Genomic DNA, 20,212 nt, shown 5'->3' on the forward strand with positions numbered 1-20,212 from the left:
AGCTCATTGTGCCCCTTTGTTACACCTAGCACCCATAATGATAACAACTATGCCAGGACACAAAGTCAGCCCTTTGGTTCAGCTTTCACCGAGTCAGTGAATCCTTTGTGGCTGAGAGATTCAGAGCCACCTAGCAAATTAAGATAACCGGGTCCTATTCATGGGAACTGTGTGTTCAAGTATTCTGGACATCTTTGAAACTAATGGCCAGAACCATTTTCTGTGGTTAATCCTTGCAAAACAGTTGCAAAGAACTACCAGCTGAGAAACTTGCTTGCCTGTATTGTAAGTGGAAGTAATGTATATTTTACTTTCTCAATTAAAATAATTACTCAAAGTACTAAAGTAAAAGGAATCATACTACATCAGTGGTGCTCAACCCTCTGGCCTTTGAGGGAGCTTCAGCTCATGGAGCCATGTTGCCTGGCCTGTGGGTTTCTCCAGCTGGTCTAGGAATTTGGTGGCAAGGGAGCTGTGGCAGTGTTAATTGCTGCTCCCCTGCTACGAAATTTTTGGATTTATGAGGAGCCCTGCAGGCTGGGTGACATGGCCTCATGTATTAGATTAGCTCAGTGGTGGGAATCATACTGCAACTGGATCTGGACACATGGAGCTGGTGCATGTGCACCCCCTGGATTGACCGCTACTGCCACTGCCAGTGGCATTGGCAGGCGGTTGCTGCTTGCCACCCTGTTCGCTCCCGCTGCCAGTGCTACTGGTGGCGTCTGTGGGTGGTTGCCACCCCATCACTGCTGACACTGGCTCAGCCATCTGTGGGCGGTCCCCACTCGGCCCGCTCTCACTGCCAGTATCACCACAGCTGCCTGCAGGCGGTCACCGCTCACTGCTGCCACATCCCTGCCGCCAGCAGGCAGTTGCTGTGCCCCCCCAGCCTTGGGAGGCGAGAGGCATTCATGCAACATTCTGTTGTGCTGTTTTTTGGCACTTTTGATGTACAGTTCCAATTCGCTATTGGTAAGGACTTGCACTAAATGACAGAGATAAGAATACAACTTTTAATGATTTTATAACTTGGACAGACATGTCATTTCTGTTTTATGTCCTAAATTAGAAGTAGTCCACAATAAGACTTGTGTGTTATGTCACCTAATTCTGATCACTGGGACAGTTACTTCCATCTTAGTCCTGACTAGTCAATTTTCTTTGTGTCTCTTGCATAGACATTTCATTTGAGTCTCTGTCACTTTTAGAAATTCTTTTAAAGTCATTGAATACCTGAGTTGAAAACAAACTGTGGTGGCTTGGTTATATTTTTCTGTGAAGCTTAACATAGGGTAATATTTAATATTGCTGTATATGGATTGGTATATAGAAATAGCCAGTCCTATGAATTTTCAAGAGGCTTTCTTATGTGAAAAGCCTGTTGAGAGATATCGCTATTGTTTTTCCTTAACAGAGTTTGGCAGAGTTAGAAGTACTATGTAACCACCTCTATGAGGGAACTGATGTAGCACAGCGGATGCAAGCTGAGAAGGTGCTCTTGGAACTCATTGACAGCCCCGAATGTCTCAGCCAGTGCCAACTTTTACTAGAACGAGGAACAGTAAGTACCTGGGAGACATGTACAACCTGAGAATGTAAACATGCATTTTTATTGGCTGGGAAAGCCTCACATAGCAGGCACAAATAATATTAGTGTAAATGTAATAAAATTGAGAAGCTTGTCTCTCTTATAGTACATTCAGCTTTTCCCCCATAAAATAAAATGTTAACAAAAATGCGCATGAAAATTGGTATTTAAAAGTGAGTGATAGGGGAGTGATAATGCTTATTGTCAAATGCCCCAAAACAGTGGGAAGGAAAAATAACTGGGGGGAGTGGGTATCTAGTGACTATGGGTCTAATACCTTCAAAAATCTAGGAACTTCAAACTTAAGGAGCCCTATGTATCTGTAGCTCAGTTTTGGACCACAATATGGGATCCTTAAGTATTTTTATGGTTTTAGACCCCCTCCCCCCCATGTTCGTTTGACTTCTACTTTTAATGAGCAAATAGTAAAAATGGTGTGAAAAGTTGTAAACTACAGTTTCATATTACTAGTTAAATATTAACATCTTTTAGCAGTATGTAACTTATTTTGTAGTAGTTACTTTCACATTTTTAGTCATATTTTGTCAGATAAAAAGGTGATGGGGACACAGCCTTGATTGAAGTCATGCTCAGTCCTTTATTGTCACTGTGTTTCAGAACCATGGTGATTTTAGGTGATCATGCAGGACACATCCATTGTCTGGCAATCATTAACATATCATATGTCTTTGCATAATATGCCTGTGTTTTCCTGATTTATTTTTTCTGCCAAAAACAACACTGTAGCTATTATGCACTCTAGAGTAAGACTGAAGAAGTATCCGAACTGAAACAAAAGCTATAATTCTTCTTTTGATTATCTATATTGTTTTCTTAAGAAATTAACAGCAATACAGTGACATTTTCTAACCAAAATTTCTGCTTCTGTTACTTTTGAGAAAATATCAAACACCAGTTATTTAATCTGCCTGCAAATAATGTCTTTATTCTTGCATTTCTCTGCCTGTGTTGTCCATGCTATGAGAATTGTTATCATCATCATCTCACATGGTGTCATTGTAAATGAGATTTTCTTCTGCTCTGCCCATTTTGCTTGAGATTCCACTAAGCCTGAAATTCTTCTTGACAATTTCAGAAGAAGCCAAGTACCATGGCATAAGGATCCAATGGCAGACCTCTGCAAATGACACTTTGTTCAGATTCTCAGCTGGTGTTTACTTTCAGTCATTCGCTGAGATCCATTTGAGATAGCAAGGCAAAATGGTGTCTTGAATAGTTTGTTGATTTGAAACCTTCAAGGTTGCAGTGTACTGGCAATCCCGTTCGAAATGACGTCTAGGTTGGTGCATGCTGCCTGCAGCCAACTCTTAACTTATTAGTTAAGTGTCCCTGGAAGCTGCCTAGTACAGGTCACACATGTGCTTCAGGAAATTTCCTGCATGTCTTGACAACTTGCTTCTAATCCATTTGACAGTGAGCTGTTAGGTCATCCAGCCTTTTTCTGGAATTTGCACTGTTATTCTGGCTGGGACCTTTTCCTTAGGTAAAGTTTTTCTTTTGAAGAGTGCATATAACAGAAACTCATGTCCATTGGAGGTAATTCCCCAAGATGACTAAATCTTTGTTGTTTTACACCTATTGTACATGCAGCTCTAGTTCTTTCTTCTACTGAATTAATAGTGCTTTTCCAGGATGCCAGAACACTTAGGTGTTTGGTCTGCTGAATACCTGAGCCAGTAGCTATTGCTAATCTTTTTAGAGAGGATATGTCTCTGAAATCTGATATGTCTTTTTTTTTTTCCATATTCCTGAGACAGTCATTTTCCAATGGATTACAAGGTGGTTTTGCTTTTTGCACTGTAAGCTGCTTTGAATGGCTGGTGCATAATATTTTAGCTGCAAGAAATTTTTTGGGCTTTTTTCTAGAGCATATCTAGAGAAACAGTATACCCCAAGTTTCACTTATCTAATATGTATTTCAGAATTTCAGATTCTATTTTATGAGAGTTGTACTTCAGTTCTCTGAAGATGCATTTTGCCTATTTTGTTTTTCCCCTCTTGTTTCTGTTTGCACTGATGTTGAACATTTTCCCCTTCAGGTTCATGCCCTGCTACTTGTATTCCATATATTAACTTTTAGTTTGAGTCTAGCAGTATAGGGTCTGTACTGCCCCAATCTTGTATGGTTTTACAGACAAAACAATGCAGAACAGAACTATGGTACTGCATGACATGGGTTTCCTATGTAGGTGTGGTTCATTCTTTTAGGAGGAATATCTTTTGAATTGATTTATGTCGACATTTGCATGTGGCCAATACACAGGTAACATATTCTTCAAAATTTTGAGGCAAATTCAGGAGTGTCAGTAGGACATGAGCACAGCAATTACACAAGTAAATATGGTATTTGGGTAATCCCTTGGAAAGATCTGTTATATCCCTTATGTTACTGCATGCTTAAGGAGTTGTTTATTTTCTTTATTACTGATATGATACATCTCACTGATATGATAGCTTATTACCCTCATCTGCAGATATCCTTGAATAAAAAAAAGTAGATATTTAAAAAGACCCAAATAAAAACCTTTGAATCCAGAATTCCCTAGGCTTAAATCATGGCTATCACAGTCATGTTTTAGTGAGGAAAAACGGAATGATTTAAAGCCAAAGATGATTAAAACATAATAATGTTAAGTTTTTAGTATATCAAATGTATAGTCAAAATTGACAGACAGGCAGTATTGTGTCTAGCCATCTTTCTTCCAGTTGTCATGGTACTTTTTTAATAAAATGGTCTGGTGTGGGTTTTTTTTATGTAGACATCCTACGCTCAGCTTCTAGCGGCAACATGCCTCTCTAAACTTGTGAGCAGATCGACTCCTTTACCTGTTGAACAAAGGATTGACATCAGTAAGTAGCTCTTGTTCTTGCTATTTAAAAGAGAATAGGAAAAAAATAATTTATATTTTAAAACTGAATATCAGCGTAGTTACTATTTGACAAATATTTCACTCACCCTCTACTTCTGTCAGTTTATCTGCATTTTAAATTGCATTTAGAGTGAGAAATTTATTTTTAAAGATGACTGTGAAATTCTGCATTTATTCTCTTCTGTTAACTGCCAAATAACATTTTCCCGATGGAAAAAATTGCTGGACTGAAAACTAAAAAAAAAAAAAAAAAATGACCAGAACAGTAAGTTTCTGCTGGAATTTGAAAACTTAATTAATTCCTTTCTGCATTTTATGAGATGAAAGGCAGAGGACTTGGTTAAGGGAAAAAGCACAGGGCCCATTTTTTGCTATGCTTTGTTCCTGTGTTGGAGCTGATATAGTGGGACTTGTGCTGTGCCTGGTTAGATCATTATTTGATGGAATGGGCTGACTAGGGATGGAAGGGAATGTTGCATTCTTTAGGCATGTAGCATGTTCCAGTGCATGTGGGAGCATTTTACTAAGCATCTAGTTTCCCTTCAATTTAACACACACAATAATAATAGTTCTGTCATTACATATGGAGGTAGGTAAGCTTAGTTAATGCTTGTAAAATGGCTTGGACGATAAAAAAAAACAAACAACTTCAGACAGTATCAGTGAACTCATCTTTTACTACGTTACTACATTTTTCCTTCTAATTAGGGTTTGACAATAGTAATAAGCAAGTTAGAGGAGAGATCACTTCTGTGGGCGTGTCTACATGTGCTATTAATGCTATAAAGGCTTACAGTGCAGTAAAATACTGTGAAGTAGCCTTTCCTGGGAACATGTTTACACATGCTCCCTGTTGACAGCAAATCTGCTACCAATGGGAGCACCGTGGGACAGGGCTGCTTCTATCTTGCTCTGACTCTCTGCAACAGCTTGGGGGAGCTTCAGACTCCCCTGGGGTGCTAGCTTGAGCACTGGCAGGGAGCACAGGGCTGGCTCCTTGCCCTGTAGACAATGGGAGGGATCCTGATGCACATGGGGGTGGAAGAGCTCTCCCAGCCCTGTGCACATGGGAACAAGCCCCTTTCCTAGCAGAGCTTCCCTGTGCAGCTGGGGGTTGACCTGGAGCTGTTCTGCTTCTGGGGCAGCTCCTAGCCAGCCCCCAGCTGGGTGGGGATTTTCCTGAGCGGCCAGGGGCTGCTTACTGATTTCAGTGTAAGTGTGTTTTTCCCTTGGGTAAAAAATAAACTTTTATGTAATAAATTAAATGTCTTTTATTTGCCTAGGAAATTCCTCTCTACTGTGATAGGAGTTTCTGTATCTGAGAAGTTTATTGTCGTAGGTAATATGTCTGGACAGAACTAAAAAAACCCCTAAATAGACACTAAAAATCAGACTTGTTAATTTGCTTGATTAATGCGTGTAATTGAGGGCTGTAGTAGTATTTGAGGCAGAGTAATTGATGTCTAGTATGTGGGATAGAACGGATGATTAAAATGCTTAACTTGTCATCATTCTTGGAGATTACAAACTGTTTTTATATCTGTACAAGAATGATTATTACATACATAATTTGCACTATACTCCCAACAGCTCAAATGTACTGAATATTTTTTCATGGCTTACATTTGTTAAAAGAAGTATCTGTTTATACTAAGCATTAAACACAAACTCTTTTTGCATAATGTGCCGTATGTTCCCACATTTTGTTAAAATGGTTCAAGTATATTTTTTAAAATAATTGTTGACTGAGATTGCTTCTTTACAGGGAATTACATTCTGAACTATGTAGCATCTCAACCCAAACTGGCTCCTTTTGTGATCCAAGCTCTTGTTCAGGTCATCGCTAAGATTACAAAATTAGGATGGTTTGAGGTTCAAAAAGATCAGCTCATCTTCAGAGACATAATTGCTGATGTAAAAAAGTTTTTGCAGGTAGGAAAAAAACATTCAGTTGTTGTGCTTTTTCTTAAAACTATGTATTTTTGTATTCTTCATTTCAACAAATGGTGGGTTGGGTGACCCAAAGAATATTTCTTTGTATGAACTGGAGAAATTGTAGGAACCAGTGTTAGAAAAGCACTGCTTAACATGGACCAGAGTAGCTCTGTTTATGAAATCTAACTCTTAACAAGCACCCTTTGTTAAAAAATATTGTGATGCTATTTCCAGTATTTCCAATGGCATATAAAACCCTTGTTCCTCACTTTGGCAGATTATGAAATACCAGATTTTATACTTGCAGCATTCTTCTCCCATTTCATTCCAATGTGGTTTTAGCTGATGGTATTTCCCATAGAAGGAGATGCTAGTGCTTGTAAAATCTGTAAGATGAAATTTTTATTCTTCAAATGGTAGCAAGAATTAATTTCTAATTTTAGTGATTCCTGTTACATGGGGTGCTAAAACTTTGCAAAACAACATTCAGTTTTATATTTAATTGTAGATATTTTCAGTGAGGCATAGGCTTGGAAGGGGCCTTAGTAGGTAATTTAGTACATCTTCCTGGTCAAAGCAGGAATATCTCTGGCTAAATCATCTCAGCCAAGCTTTTGTCTAACCTTCACTTAGAAAATTCCACTGCTGGGAATTCCACAGCCATGCTAGCTAATCTGTTCCACTGCTTAAATCACCCTCACAGTTAGAAAGTTCTTCCTAATACCCAATTTGAAGTTTCCTTACAGAAATTTATGACCATTACTTCTTGCCTTTTTCCTTGTGGACACAGGGAATAGCTGACTGCCATCCACTAAGCCTATCTTGCCACAAGGTAATTAGGTTGGTTAAACATAATTTGCTCCTAATAAAACTATATTGGATGTTCCTTGTCCTCTTGTTTATCCTCTTTAGTCTTTTGAAATACTCCAAAAGAATAGAAGGTACTATGAAAGTTAGATTGACTGGTTTCTAATTCCCTGGGTTTTCCTGTTCCCTTTTTAAGGATGGGCACAGTATTTGCCCTTTTCTATTCTTCTGGGACCTTACTTGACCTCCATTATTTTTTAAAGATAATAGCCAGTGGCTCAGCAATTACATCAGCCAATTCCATACATGTTGTAGGAGGCATCTTATCTGGCTCTGTTCATTTGAAAACATCCAGCTTGTTTAAATAACATCTAATCTATTCTTCCCCTTCTCTAGGCTGATTATCTCTTCCTTGAACCTTGCTACTGCATTTTTCATCTGGCAGCTGCCCTTTTTTTGTAAAGAATGAGTGAAATCATTAAACACTTCAACTTTCTTTGCACTGTCTATTATTAGATTCCCCTCCCCATTCAGTAAGGGATCCACAATTTCCTTGGTATTTCTTTAACTTCTGATCTACTATGTAGGCTATGTTTTGTTGCCTTTTATGTCTCTTACTAGCTGTGTCATGTGCCGAGGCCTTCTTGATTTTTCTCTGTACATGCCAATGATACACTCTTATACTCATCCTTAATATATCCAAGTTGATAATTTTTATGAGAGTCCTTTTCAAGTTTTAGGTCCTCGAAGAGTCCTTAATATTGTTTGTCTAGGGAACATTAAACTATGCTGGACTCTCTTTCCTCATGGACTTTCCTCCCATGGAAACCTACACAGCCATTCTGAGTCTGTTGAAGTCTGCTTTTCTGAAGTCCAGTATGTTTTTTTCATGGGGGAGCAGTCCAGTCCACTGGTCCCCCATGAGCTCCATTAATTGCTGCAGCTCCCTGAGCAATTGATGCTGCCACTGCTCTCCTGCCACCAAATTTTCAGGCTTGTGGAGAGCTCTGTGGGCTGGATCTGGCCTGTGGGCCACAAGTTGGGCCCCAGTGCATACCATTAACCTAATATCCTTAGCTCTCAGGTACTCCAGAAAGAGATTCTCTCACTTACCCTGTTTGAGGGTGGTGGATATCAATTTTTGAAGATAATCCTTCCATTCAAAGGCTTCCACCTTTTGAAGTGTGTGCTAGGGCTGTGCAAAATTTTGGCAGCTGTTTCACCAAATCTGAAATGAAACAGAAGGCTCCAAAACATCTCTGGGATGAATTGAGACCATCTGAAACATTTCAGAGGCGCCCAAGTGCCAGCAGGCTGGGGCCAGGTGGGGGATGGGGGCCCGGCTGGGGCTGGGCAGCCCCTTACCCCCTCCTCCAGCTTGCTCCCCACACCCCTTACTTACCAGCACGGAGTCAGAGTCCAGCTCCCTGTGGTGGCAAGCAGGAACTGCCCGAATTGCTGAATCTCCGAATCTTTTCCAAATAGTTTCGGAGGCCTCGAATCTATTCCGACCTTTTTATTGGTTTCTTGATTTCATAGACATTAAGGCTGGAAGGGACCTCAGGAGATCGAGTCCAGCCCCCTGCCCCAAGGGCAGGAAGTCATCTAGGGTCAAAAGATCCCAGCAAGATGAGTGCCAAAATGCTTCCTAAAGGAATCCAGAGTAGGTGCTTGCACCACCTCTTGAGGGAGCCTACTCCAGGCCTTGGGGGTTTGGACAGTAAGAAGTTTTTCCTTATGTCCAGCTTAAAATGGTCTTGGAGGAATTTGTGACTATTGGTCCTTGTCATCCCTTGGTGCGCTCTGGTGAACAGACATTTCCCCAGATCCTGATGTACACTCATGATGTACTTCTAAGCTGTCACCAGGTCACCCCTGAGTCTGTGCTTTTCTAGGCTGAAGAGTCCCATGGCTCTCAGCCTCTCTTCATAAAACCTATTCTCCTGCCCTTGATCATGCACGTGGCTCTCCTCTGGACTCTCTCAAGCTTTTCCACATCCCTCTTGAATTGTGGAGCCCAGAATTGGATGCAGTACTCCTGCTGTGGCGTCAAGGCCGAGTACAGCAGGAGGATGACAACTTGAGATTTACTTGAGAAGCATCTATGGATTCAAGCCAGAGTTTGGTATGCTTTGCCAACCGTGACATCACATTGGTGGTTCATATTCATCCTGTGGTCAGTCATGACCCCCAAGTCTCTTTTGGCCTTGGTGCTAGCGAGTGTAGCACTGCTGAGCCTATAAGTGAGCTGCGGGCTTTTTTTTCCCCCAAGGTGGAGTGCCTTACATGTGTCGGTATTGGAAGTCATCAGGTTTGTATCTGCCCACTTTTTCACTCTATCCAGGTCAGCCTGGATCACCAGCCTATCCTCTGGTGTGGACGCTCTACCCCAAAGTTTGGTGTCATTGGCAAACTTGGTCACTTCTGACAGCTGTATCCATGTCACTGACAAAAGAGATTAAAGAGAACAGGTTCAAGGACAGAGACTTGGACACTACTGGCCATGGAGTGCCATGATGATTCGCTTTCCTTGACCACCACTTTCTGAGTCTGGCCTCAGAGCCAATTCCCCAGCCAATGGACTGTGATGTAGCCGAGACAACAGTTGGCCAATTTTTCCAAAAGGAGATTGTGGGACACTGGATCAAAGGCTTTTTTAAAGTCCAGATATATGATGTCAGTCTTTCCTCTCTTGTCCCAGTGATGTGTCACCTGGTCATAGAAGGAGATGAAATTGGTCAGGCAAGACCTACCTGCAGCAATCCCATGCTGGCTGTCCTTCAGGATGTTGCCATCAACCAACTTGTCAGGAATGGGCTCTATGATGATTTTCTCCAGAATCTTATCAGGGATTGAGGTCAAGCTGACTGGCCTGTAGTTCCCTAGATCTACTTTCCTCCCTTTCTTGAAGATGGGCACCAAATTGGCCTTCTTCCAGTCTTTGGGTACTTTACCTGAGCTCCAGGAGTTTTCAAAAATCTTTGCCAGTGGTTGGGCTATGACTCCTGCCAGCTCCTTTAGTACTCCGAGGTACAATCTTTCAGGACCTGCTGACTTGAAGGTGTCCATCCTCTCAAGGTGTTCCTCTACAAGGTCTACACTGATGCTGGGTATAAATTCACCCTCACCCTGGCTGTCCCACACCTTGCTAGGCAGGGCGGACCCTTTGGGTTGATGAAAAACCTGGGTGTTGGTTGTCTGTTGTCCCATTTGGTTTAGCAGAAGTCCAATGTTACCCTTGCTTTTCTTCTTACTCCCCACATATCTAAGAAAGGACTTTTTATTGTCCTTGATGTGCATAGCCAGGTGGAGTTTGGTTGCAGCCTTGGCCTTCCTGGTTCACTCCCTACAGGTATGGACCAGTACAGCGTAATCCTCCTTTGTGGTGATTCCCATCTTCTATCCTTTATAAACCTCTCTCTTTTTGGCGTACGAGGTTCACAAGTTCCCTGCTGAGCCCAGGGGGTTTCTGTGCCCTTTTGCTACCTCTCCTCCGAGATGGGGTGGACAACCCTTGTGCTTCCAGGATCGCTCCCTTTACTTCTTGGACTCCTGTCCCTGCTGAGTCTTGGACCCTTAGTACCTCGACAACAAGACTCCTGAGCTAATCAAAGTCAGCTTTCCTAAAGTTGAGGACTTCTGCATTGCTGACTGACTTGCCAGCTTTCAGTGGATAGTAGAAGTGATCAGCTCACGGTCACTGTTTCCCAGATTTCCTTCGACCTTTAGGTTGCTGACTAGATCATTCCAAATTTAATTTGGATTTGGAGATTTGGCTATTGAATCTCCTCTGAATCGAATTGGCACCTGAAGCTTTGCACAGCTCTATCATGTAAATTCTCCTTTATATTGGATACCCACCATGATATCCACCTGGTTGTCTTCTTTTAACTTAACTCAGAGGCTTTTAACAGGTTTGTCTACAACTTTATTCTGTATCTCAGGGCCAGTAAAAATTTCCAGTTGCTGATCTTAGATAATTAATCAAGAAAGGTAAAGTTTTCTGTATATAATACACTGATTGCTATAAATGTTTGTTGTCATCACACAAATGGCAACATTGTAATGTTGCTTATTCAGTTCCTCCAGATAGCATACTAATAAACTACTGGCAGGGGCTTGTATTTATATCTTGCTATACTACACATTTTTTTAAGTCTAGTAATTAAGTTGTCTTGATAATTATTACCCAAAAAAAGCAGTTAATGTATCTAAAAAAGGTACAGGAATAGGACTGAGAAAAATATTCAGAATGTTAGTTTGATCTTTAAGAAGGTCACAGATTACAAGGCCAGTGCAGTGCAGGAATGCGTGCCATTTGGATTTTTAGCTTTCCGTGGTATAACTTGCTTAAGTTCTCTAGGTCACAGTAATTGAAATTTTAAGTTGGGATATAGGGATAGCAGGCACATTAGATACCTACTCCAGCTGTTGTGTGCCATGTTTTTATACCTACTCTTTGCCTCCGTCACTGGTCTGGTAAAGTCATTTGACTGAATTCAGAATATCGTGGAGACATTATGATAGATAGGTCCAGATGTTGTGAACCAGATAATTTTTGCAGATCACTATTTTTTAGTCAGGGAAAAACTTCTTTACATATCGGAGTAGGAAGTTTATGTCTTTCTCCAAGTTTCTAAGGGGGATCTATGGCAAATATTTGCTTGGCTAAGGATGCAGGGCATGCAGTGGTTGTCATGTTGCTTTCAGTTGGAGTCCTTATGAGCAGTGCAGAATAACTTGCAGGAGGGTTGTCATTCTTTTTTTTTTTTTTTTTTTTTTAAGTGGTCTGCTCTTTCTGAGACTAACGTGGTTCTGGGAAGTAAGGGTGCTAACAACAAGAAGTAGTTTTAGTAGTGGTATGTTGTATAACTGCTATGCCCAGGTACAACGTGGCCTCAGTCAGCCTGACTAGGCATGGAAGTGAGTCTAGGTGGGGTTTATTGCTAGAAGGAACAGTTATCCTCAAGACTGAGCAAGGATGCTAGGTTACTGAGTAACTGTTTTTGGTTAGTTTATTGAACTGTTTATTTCCAGACCTCTGCATAAAGTTGAGCCTGGTGACCTTTAAACCAGTGTTGGTGTGGACAGTATTACCAGTTCTGCTTGGCAAACGTTTTTCTGATAATTTATAAACATAAGCTGTAGCACTAGATTATGAATAATATTAAAACAGGAAACATGGAAAAATTAGTATCAAAATACCTACATGGACTGGGACAAGAGCATTTTCATTCCAAGGACTTTTCTACTTGGGAACATGAAGGAAAATTCATCTTAATTCGTAGTGTGCATTTAAAAGTGGACTAATTAAACTGCATTGTTTTTAGCTTTATTTTTCCTTAATTAACTTCAGAAGTGAATTAAACTGAACCAAATGAAGGTTTTCATTCTGTATGAGAGCATTAGTATATTCATTTTCTGTGGTTTAACTAATCCACTTTTAGAGTTGATTCAGATAACTGATAATAAGTGTTCCTGCGTAGACAGGCCCTCAGACTCACCTCAGAGTAATATTTATTCTGAATTTGTCCAGATCTTTCTTCATTTGTTTTTTAAAAGAGAAACAAATGCTTACCATTGACCAAAGACCAACTGAATATAGTTGCTTTCAACTAATTAGCAAGGAAAATAATGGATATTCAATTTTCATTGTGCTCACTGTCACTGAGTGTCATACATGTACTTATTTTTATGCTCCATTTATTTCTCTTTTTCAAGATTAATCTTTTTATAATCTGTTGCATTTTTGGAGCTACATTAGGATGACCAATAAAATATGGACTCTAATATCTTGTTTATTAAAAAGAAACTCAAATAGTTTATGTATGTATTTTGCAGTTATTTTTATGAATGTAGTGTAATTAGATTTTACATTTATTATTAAAATGATTGCAGTGTGAATTTGCAGTGGGTAGTTCATTAATAATGGAGGTTTAAGTACAATTTTTTTTCTTTAGAGATTTCTTTCCTGAAATTAAAAATTCCTGTTGAAAAGAAAATGAAGCTATATTTCTACTAGTGAATGGAATATATTATCAAAATGGAAAACTCTAAGCAATACTAATATATGTTGATAATTAGTGAATGGCAGTCTCAGCCACATGCACATCAGTAATCACGTTTAACTTGGTTCACTTTGTATTAGTGTGATTTCCCTGTATGGAAAAGGGAATTAGATATCAGGATCCTAATTACTTTCTCAGCTCTGCCACTAACTCCAATTGTGCAGGTTGGAGTAAGTGTGTCTTGCTTTCCGTATCTGTAAAAGGGGTTTAGTGTGTTCCTGTGTTGAAAAGGATCCATGGTATAATGACTATTGGCAGGCTGTTTTAAGATTTGTATGAATAAGATCTTCAGTGTGTCCTATGACTGGAACACTTTTTCTCTTTGTAACGCCCAGTTTTCAGCTTCAGCTATAAAGTCAAGAGTGCTGCATGCACACCATACACTTAAAATATTCACAGTAAATTTAAACTGTGACCCTTTTCTTTCTGCTTCACCCCTTCATGCTACAAAAACGTATGTCCCTTTCTACTCAGTTGGTTACCATCAAGACAAACCTGTGTGAGTATAAAAGTTCTGTAGCATGTCAAAAAATAATTGACAAAAATCACACTTTGTCAGAGCAATGGAAGTAAATTAAATTCGGAGTGAAAAGCTGTCTCTTTAGGTGAGTAAATCTCCACTGTCCAGAGAATCCACTTAATGACAAGTGCCAAGTTAAGACCCAAACCAGAAAGAGCTCTGGTTCAAAATCCATACTTTATCTGTGGGATGGCCTGTGGAACTCAGCTGGAACCTATATTCCATATTGCTGTTGATCAGTTGACTTGCATAGTTAGAGCCATGGGTGACTGGTATCTCCCTAGTCTGGGTGGGGGGTCACCAGATTGCCGACGGGGTGGTGGTGGCCCACCCAGCAGCCGATCGCCGAGCCAGCAACAAAACCAGAAATGCACTTCCAGTTTTGCAGCTGGCACTTCCAGGGGGTGCACATGCACCCATATGCACCCCCTATGTGTTGCCAATGGTCAGAGCAAGTATGAAGAACCTACCCATCTTCCTTACCCTACAGAAGAAGTTGAGCAATTGTAGATTGTGGTTTGGTTACAAAGGTGAACATGACCTTCTGAATCAAAGGCAAAAACCATAAAAAATAAGTCATTTTACTAATGGTTTAATTAATTTAAACAAAATGAGAATCTTCTTGATTTTTTTTCTTAGAGAACTCCCTTTTATAATTCATTAAAGGAAGCCAAATACTATTATTCTAAAGTGCAAAGTAATATCAAATCTTATGCCTAGCACTAATTTGCTGTAATGAACTGTATTATTTATTTTTTAGTAATTATTAACTTTTTACAGAATCTTGTCTCACTTTGGTGTGTTTTACCCTGTGAATTGGATCACTCTTACAAATGTGTTCATTTCGGTCACTGACTCGCATTTAATGTGTGATGGAACTGCTTCATTTCTAAAACACAGATTTTTAGGTTGGAGTATGTTAAGCTAGAACCACTGTCTACTAGAATGTAGAGCAGAGAGTGGAGGGATGTCACTGGAAATCCATAATTTTTTAATAAATGCCATTTGATTCTTTACATCTCCTGAGGACCCTTTTTTTTTAATTCTCGTCCCTGGACTGCTAACTATATTAATGGGGCTTACTATATTAATTTCTTCAACCTTTAAAGATGTATACACTAAAAAATGTGCCGTAGTGGAATTTCTATTCTGCAGGTGTTCAGAACATATATTTTTAGATTCAGAATATTTTATATGATGCTGTTATTAAATTTTAATGATTTCTGAGTGAGCTTGAGGATTTGGAGTTCCACTTTCCATTAATTGTACTGGGACTTGGACATCTAAATTCTCTAGACAACTTTGTAAAACTAAACTTAAAAATACAGTCTTCTGTTAATATTAGAAATGTTAATAAGTGTTAAAGTTTAGCTAGCTAGTTTTTAGAATCATATTTTTCTTTTTTCCTTCTGTAGGGTACTGTGGACCATTATATAATTGGAGTGATGATTCTCTCAGAACTAACTCAGGAAATGAACCTAGTAAGTACACAATTTTTTCCCTTTTGCAAGAGCTTTTGTGTAATGCTGGTAAAGTACGATAGTGTGTTCTTGCCCTACCCACAAAAGTGATTTGAATAAGTGAGACTCGGGATGAAGGCTTTTATGTTTTAACCACCCTAAGTATTCAGGAGATTAAATTTCATAATAGGTTTATCATAACCTGACCATAGATCCCCAAGAAGGGGAAAACTGTGTCTATCCCACACTTACTATAGCTTATTTGTAATCTGGAAAGAGAAAGAGCAGCTCACACCATCCCATCTCTTCACTAGTGCTTCTTTTTGTTCCCTTCCTATCTTCAGCAAGCTTCTCAAAAATCTCCTTCCCCTGGAAAAGTTCTACACTGGGGAAAAGGCAGTGGTACCTGAGGAAAAAAAAAAGCTTTATCTTAGTGCTGTATAGGAGAGAAAAATGTTCCATGTTATAAGATAGTACCCCAAATAAAGATCCACCAGCCCTATCAGTCACTGTTCTTTTAAAATGTCTTATGACTTGTCCATTACTCAACATTACACCTGACTTTTAGCTGTAGCCTGGGTTTTATAATCCTCTGTAACCCAAAGACAATGAGATGTGGTGAGACTTACTGTATTGGGACACTTCCAGAAAAATGATTAATAATACTGTAAATACCAGGGAAGGCCATCCCATGGCACATGTGCTACAAGTGTCATGAACAGCCTCTGTGTGGCATGTGGCAGATTGGGGAGGGAACAGGTAACAGTGACAGATAGAGTAGGTAGCAGAAAGGGATCTGAGTGGCACTTAGGGTAGAGATTTGTGGTATGCCTGCCAAAAAGGTTGGCCCCAATGATATATACTATTAGTCCTCAAAAATGAAATGTCAGTCTGTAGCACGTGTCAGACTGACATGTACAGTAAAAGGTTAATTTTTGCCTTTTGTTCTTTCCTGCTTTTAAGTCTTTGAAGGTGCAAAAAAATAAAAGAATCTTCTTAACTGATTCTAGATGAAGCCAGCAAGATAAGTCATGTAAATATTTAATTAAACTGAAAGGGAAAAAATAATTGAATTTGGCTACACACCCCACCACTGTAGGTGGGAAGAAGACTTTTGGACTTTTTTTTTCCATCAGAGGTCCTTTGGAACTTGCAGCCTATTAGGTTGAGGGCCCATGACCATTTATTTATTCACAAAACATAAAGCATGGACATTGCCAGATTCCTTACACAGGCTTACCAATGTCCTTCAATATTTACCTTAAGGGATGGTCTCTAAGAAGGCAAGCAAATATCAAACTGTGTGTTTCTTTAACACCAATCACATGTAAATGCCTTTCAAATTCTGTTATCCTGAGCTTTTTGCACATGCGTGCTCTTGCTCACTCTTGCTTGCTCTCTTGCCCTCCTGACCGCTGCAGTTCATGTACATAAAATCAGTGGAGAATTATCCTGAAGGCTGAATTGTTACTCTTTCATGGCTCAGTGCCAGCTAATGGTCAGGTTGGAAACAGCATGGTGACAGAAATAAAAATATTAAAAAAACAAAGGAGAAGTGACTTGGCTCAATTTATTACAAGGTTAAAGCAGGAATAATCAAAGTGCAGCCCAGCTCTCCTCCTGATGATCACAGAAATGCTGGATCCTTTACAAAGCTATTGTATCAAAGCAGCAGCAGCTAGTGATCTCCCCACTTCTTTCTAGTGGAGCTAGCAGGTCAGTGGCATTAGTGGGGCTTTGCAGAAACCAGAGTTAGAGTATAGGAAAAATAGGGTAAGAACAATGGAAAAGAGGTCACAAGGCAGTGATTCTCAGCCAGAGTGCTGCAGCAACTTTCCGTGCTATGAGATCCTTTTAGAAGTGAAGTAAGATGTCACACAAAATTAGCACTGCTAGCTGTTCAAACACGTACATATGATTCACTAGATTAAACCCAGACATTTGCAGATAGCAATCTATAGTGTCAAAAACATTCTGACCTGTTGTGGTCTTTCTGAGGTTTTTGCCTCAGAAGAATTGCTGTATTATTTTTAAAAGCTGGCATTTTTCAAGTGGTGCCTTGAGTGTGAAAAGTTTGAGAGGTAGCTATTGCTTTTAAGATGAAGTAGGCAGTAGCAGACCATAGTCTTCATGGGTGCTGACAGATGTGGGGGGAAAAAAACCAAAACCCAAAAACTCGTTTACCAGAAGCAGTAGCGTGTTACTTTGTGATGGCTCCAGTGTCTGTATAGATTGGGTGTTTTAGGCTTTTTGGCACTTTTATCTAAAGCTGATTCAATAAGCTATTAGATTAGATCGTCATAAAAGCCTCACTAAAGCGCCCAGTCTATACAGATGTTGAGAAAGCTGGGTCCAACTGACACACTGCCTCTTTTGAGCATGCGCTGGGCTCAGCATGGGTACATGCCAAGTTTAAAGTAAAGCGCTTTTTTTTTTTTTCTCTCTCACATCTGCAAGCAGCCCACATGTAGTAAATTGTTAGGCAGAAGTGCCTGTAAACTAATCCTAGAGGAAGAAAGACTTGTTTATTCTTGTACTCTTTTTCCACACCCGCCACCCCTTAGGTGGATTATTCGAGACCTTCAGCCAAGCATCGTAAAATAGCTACCTCATTTCGTGACACTTCTTTAAAAGACATTTTGATGCTGGCGTGCTCTCTTCTAAAGGAGGTAAGGCAGTTCATAATATAGTATTAAAATTAATATAATTTTAAACTGCCCTAAGATTGGGGCTGTTATATTTTTTGCATACTTTGAACTCCTGGTGAGTGTTGCTTGGAGTAGATGAGGTCAGTCTACATGTGGATAGGTTTTTGCTTACATAGCACTTGAACAGACACGAGTATCTTGTAATATTGATAGATTTTTTTTGCGTTTTTGAGCCAGTCCAGTTGTCTATCAGTTTCTCCCATTGCACTCTTCCTCCTCAAGTAGAGACTAAGTGTCTTGAGCTTTCTGCCTTGTTTTCTAATTTTTTTCCGCAGTTTAATTTTACTTCAGCCTACTTTGGTCTAGATTTTCCACTTAAGCATTATAAAAAATGAGTATTAAACCAGAGGTGGCTAAGAGGGAAGACAAGAACGTCCACATCTTATGTTGCGGTAACGCAACCCAATCTGACCAGAGGTTTCTATCTCTCTTGCTAGCCCTCTCAGTCTCTGTTTGGTGCTCTGATGTAATTCAGACTGCAGCCTCTCCTCAGCCTTGGCAGCAAGTGGTGAGGAGCAGCCTTCAGTAATCTAAATGTCTCAGGACCAGGTAGGCTGAAATGATGCCAAAACTGGAACATGCTCTTTTGAATTTTTTCTTGCTTGCTGACCAAGGCCTTCATAGTGCTTAGAGAGCCCCTTTATGTTATAAAGAGGTCATAGTTCCTTTTCTACAGTAAGTGCTTTTCTACAGGAAAGAGGTGGTGACACATTTTCGTAAGATGTTATGAAGATGTGTTACCACCTCTGCTTCTCTCGTTCTCTAGACCTCAAGCAACTGCTTGAGGGTAGGATTTTTTTTTTAAACCTTGCTCATTTCTAACTCCATCATTTAATAGGATCCTCTGTTTATTTTAGCATATTTAAAAATCAAACCTTTTATTTAGATTTTGAAATTTGACCTATGGCACTATATTTTGACACCAAATCTTTTAAAGTCTTGGCCATAGTCATCAAGAAGGGGATGATGGCAGCAGTGACTAGCTAATCCTGACACTTTAACTGTAATTATGGGCTCCACTTATACAGGCAACCCCCGCTTAGTGCTTTTAATTGGTTCCAGAAAAACTGGGCGCTAAGGAAAACCCATTTGCCCATAGGAATGAATGTAAATATAGGTAATTGGTTACTCCCACCTCTCCCCACCAGCCCGCTGGCTGCTCCAATTGCCCGTGCCAGCCCAGGCCTGTACTCTTGCTGCCCCACTCTGGGCCCCCACTGGACCTGGCCCTGGGCACCAATGAAGGCCCTGTGCTGATGGCTGTCCCCCCCACTCACCACTTCTCACTGCCACTGCCTCTCTCCACCCAGCTGCCCACTGGCCATTTCGGCCCCATCTGCCAGCTTGGGCACCGACACTCCTGCTGCCCTGCTCTGGGCATGGGCCCCTGCTGGCCCTGGGCCCTGCACTCCTTCTGCTCCACCCTGGGTGCTGGCCCCCGCTGGCCCTGGGTACCAGTGCAGGCCCCACACTCCTCACCATCTCCACTGCTTCAGCTGGTGAGCTCAGACGGTGGAGCATCTCACAGGAACAGGGTGGATGTTTGCAGCCAGCTGAGAGCAAGGGGGTTTGCCTCTCCACTACGTGCCTGACTGGCTGTAAACCGCACCGCACTCCCGGATGGCTGCAAAACCGCTCCCACTCCCCATGCCCCACCAGTCTGTATTCAGACTGCCCCACTAGTCTGTATTCACCAGCCAAGCCTGGCTTCTCCGCACCCCCCCCACGCTCATGCTCACTCCCCACTCGCTGCCACTCACTGCGCTTGTCGCCACTGCCACCACTGCTTCTTCCCACCAAAACTCGCTGATTCCATTGAGCGCTATAGCGAAACTGGCTAAGCACTCGTGAAATCAGATATCAATTTTAAATGAGTACTATAGCGAAATAGCACTAATCGAAACCGCATTAAGCAGGGATTTCCTGTACCATATATGTTAAATCAGTGATGAAAATAAGCATTAATGGGAAAAATCATGAAAAATTTGATGCATTGAAAGCAATTTGGTCCTTTTTTTTTTAATGCTAAACCTATTGTAGGTGAAAACAATACAATATTAGAGTTTTGTTACACATGTGCTATACTAAATTACCAATTGCTCACTACTTCAGTGGCATTCATATGAAATTGAAGCTACCCATTAAATGTAACAGTTTCCTTAGGTTTTTATATAAAAACTTGTAGAACAGCAGGTGACATTTGGTGGTGATTTTTTTTAATCAAATAAATGT

The 20,212-nt window shown here is 40.5% G+C and overlaps 1 protein-coding gene across 3 annotated transcripts in view; it reads left to right on the forward strand.

The window, feature by feature from the left end:
- Positions 1-20,212, forward strand: part of RANBP17 (RAN binding protein 17) — a 284,697-nt gene that overhangs the window by 7,384 nt on the left and 257,101 nt on the right. For 2 of the 3 annotated variants that reach the window (XM_090064588.1, XM_090064589.1), the window contains exons 2-6: positions 1,418-1,564; positions 4,372-4,462; positions 6,248-6,414; positions 15,228-15,293; positions 17,837-17,941. In XM_090064588.1, the coding sequence (XP_089920714.1) occupies positions 1,418-1,564; positions 4,372-4,462; positions 6,248-6,414; positions 15,228-15,293; positions 17,837-17,941 (576 nt within the window). Of the gene's footprint in view, positions 1-1,417; positions 1,565-4,371; positions 4,463-6,247; positions 6,415-15,227; positions 15,294-17,836; positions 17,942-20,212 lie in introns of those variants that run through there. The other variant, XM_090064590.1, reaches the window with a different exon arrangement.

The sequence above is a fragment of the Crocodylus siamensis genome, chromosome 10 (genome assembly GCF_052110815.1).
Source record: "Crocodylus siamensis isolate JL-2025a chromosome 10, ASM5211081v1, whole genome shotgun sequence".
Taxonomy (NCBI): Eukaryota; Metazoa; Chordata; order Crocodylia; family Crocodylidae; genus Crocodylus; species Crocodylus siamensis.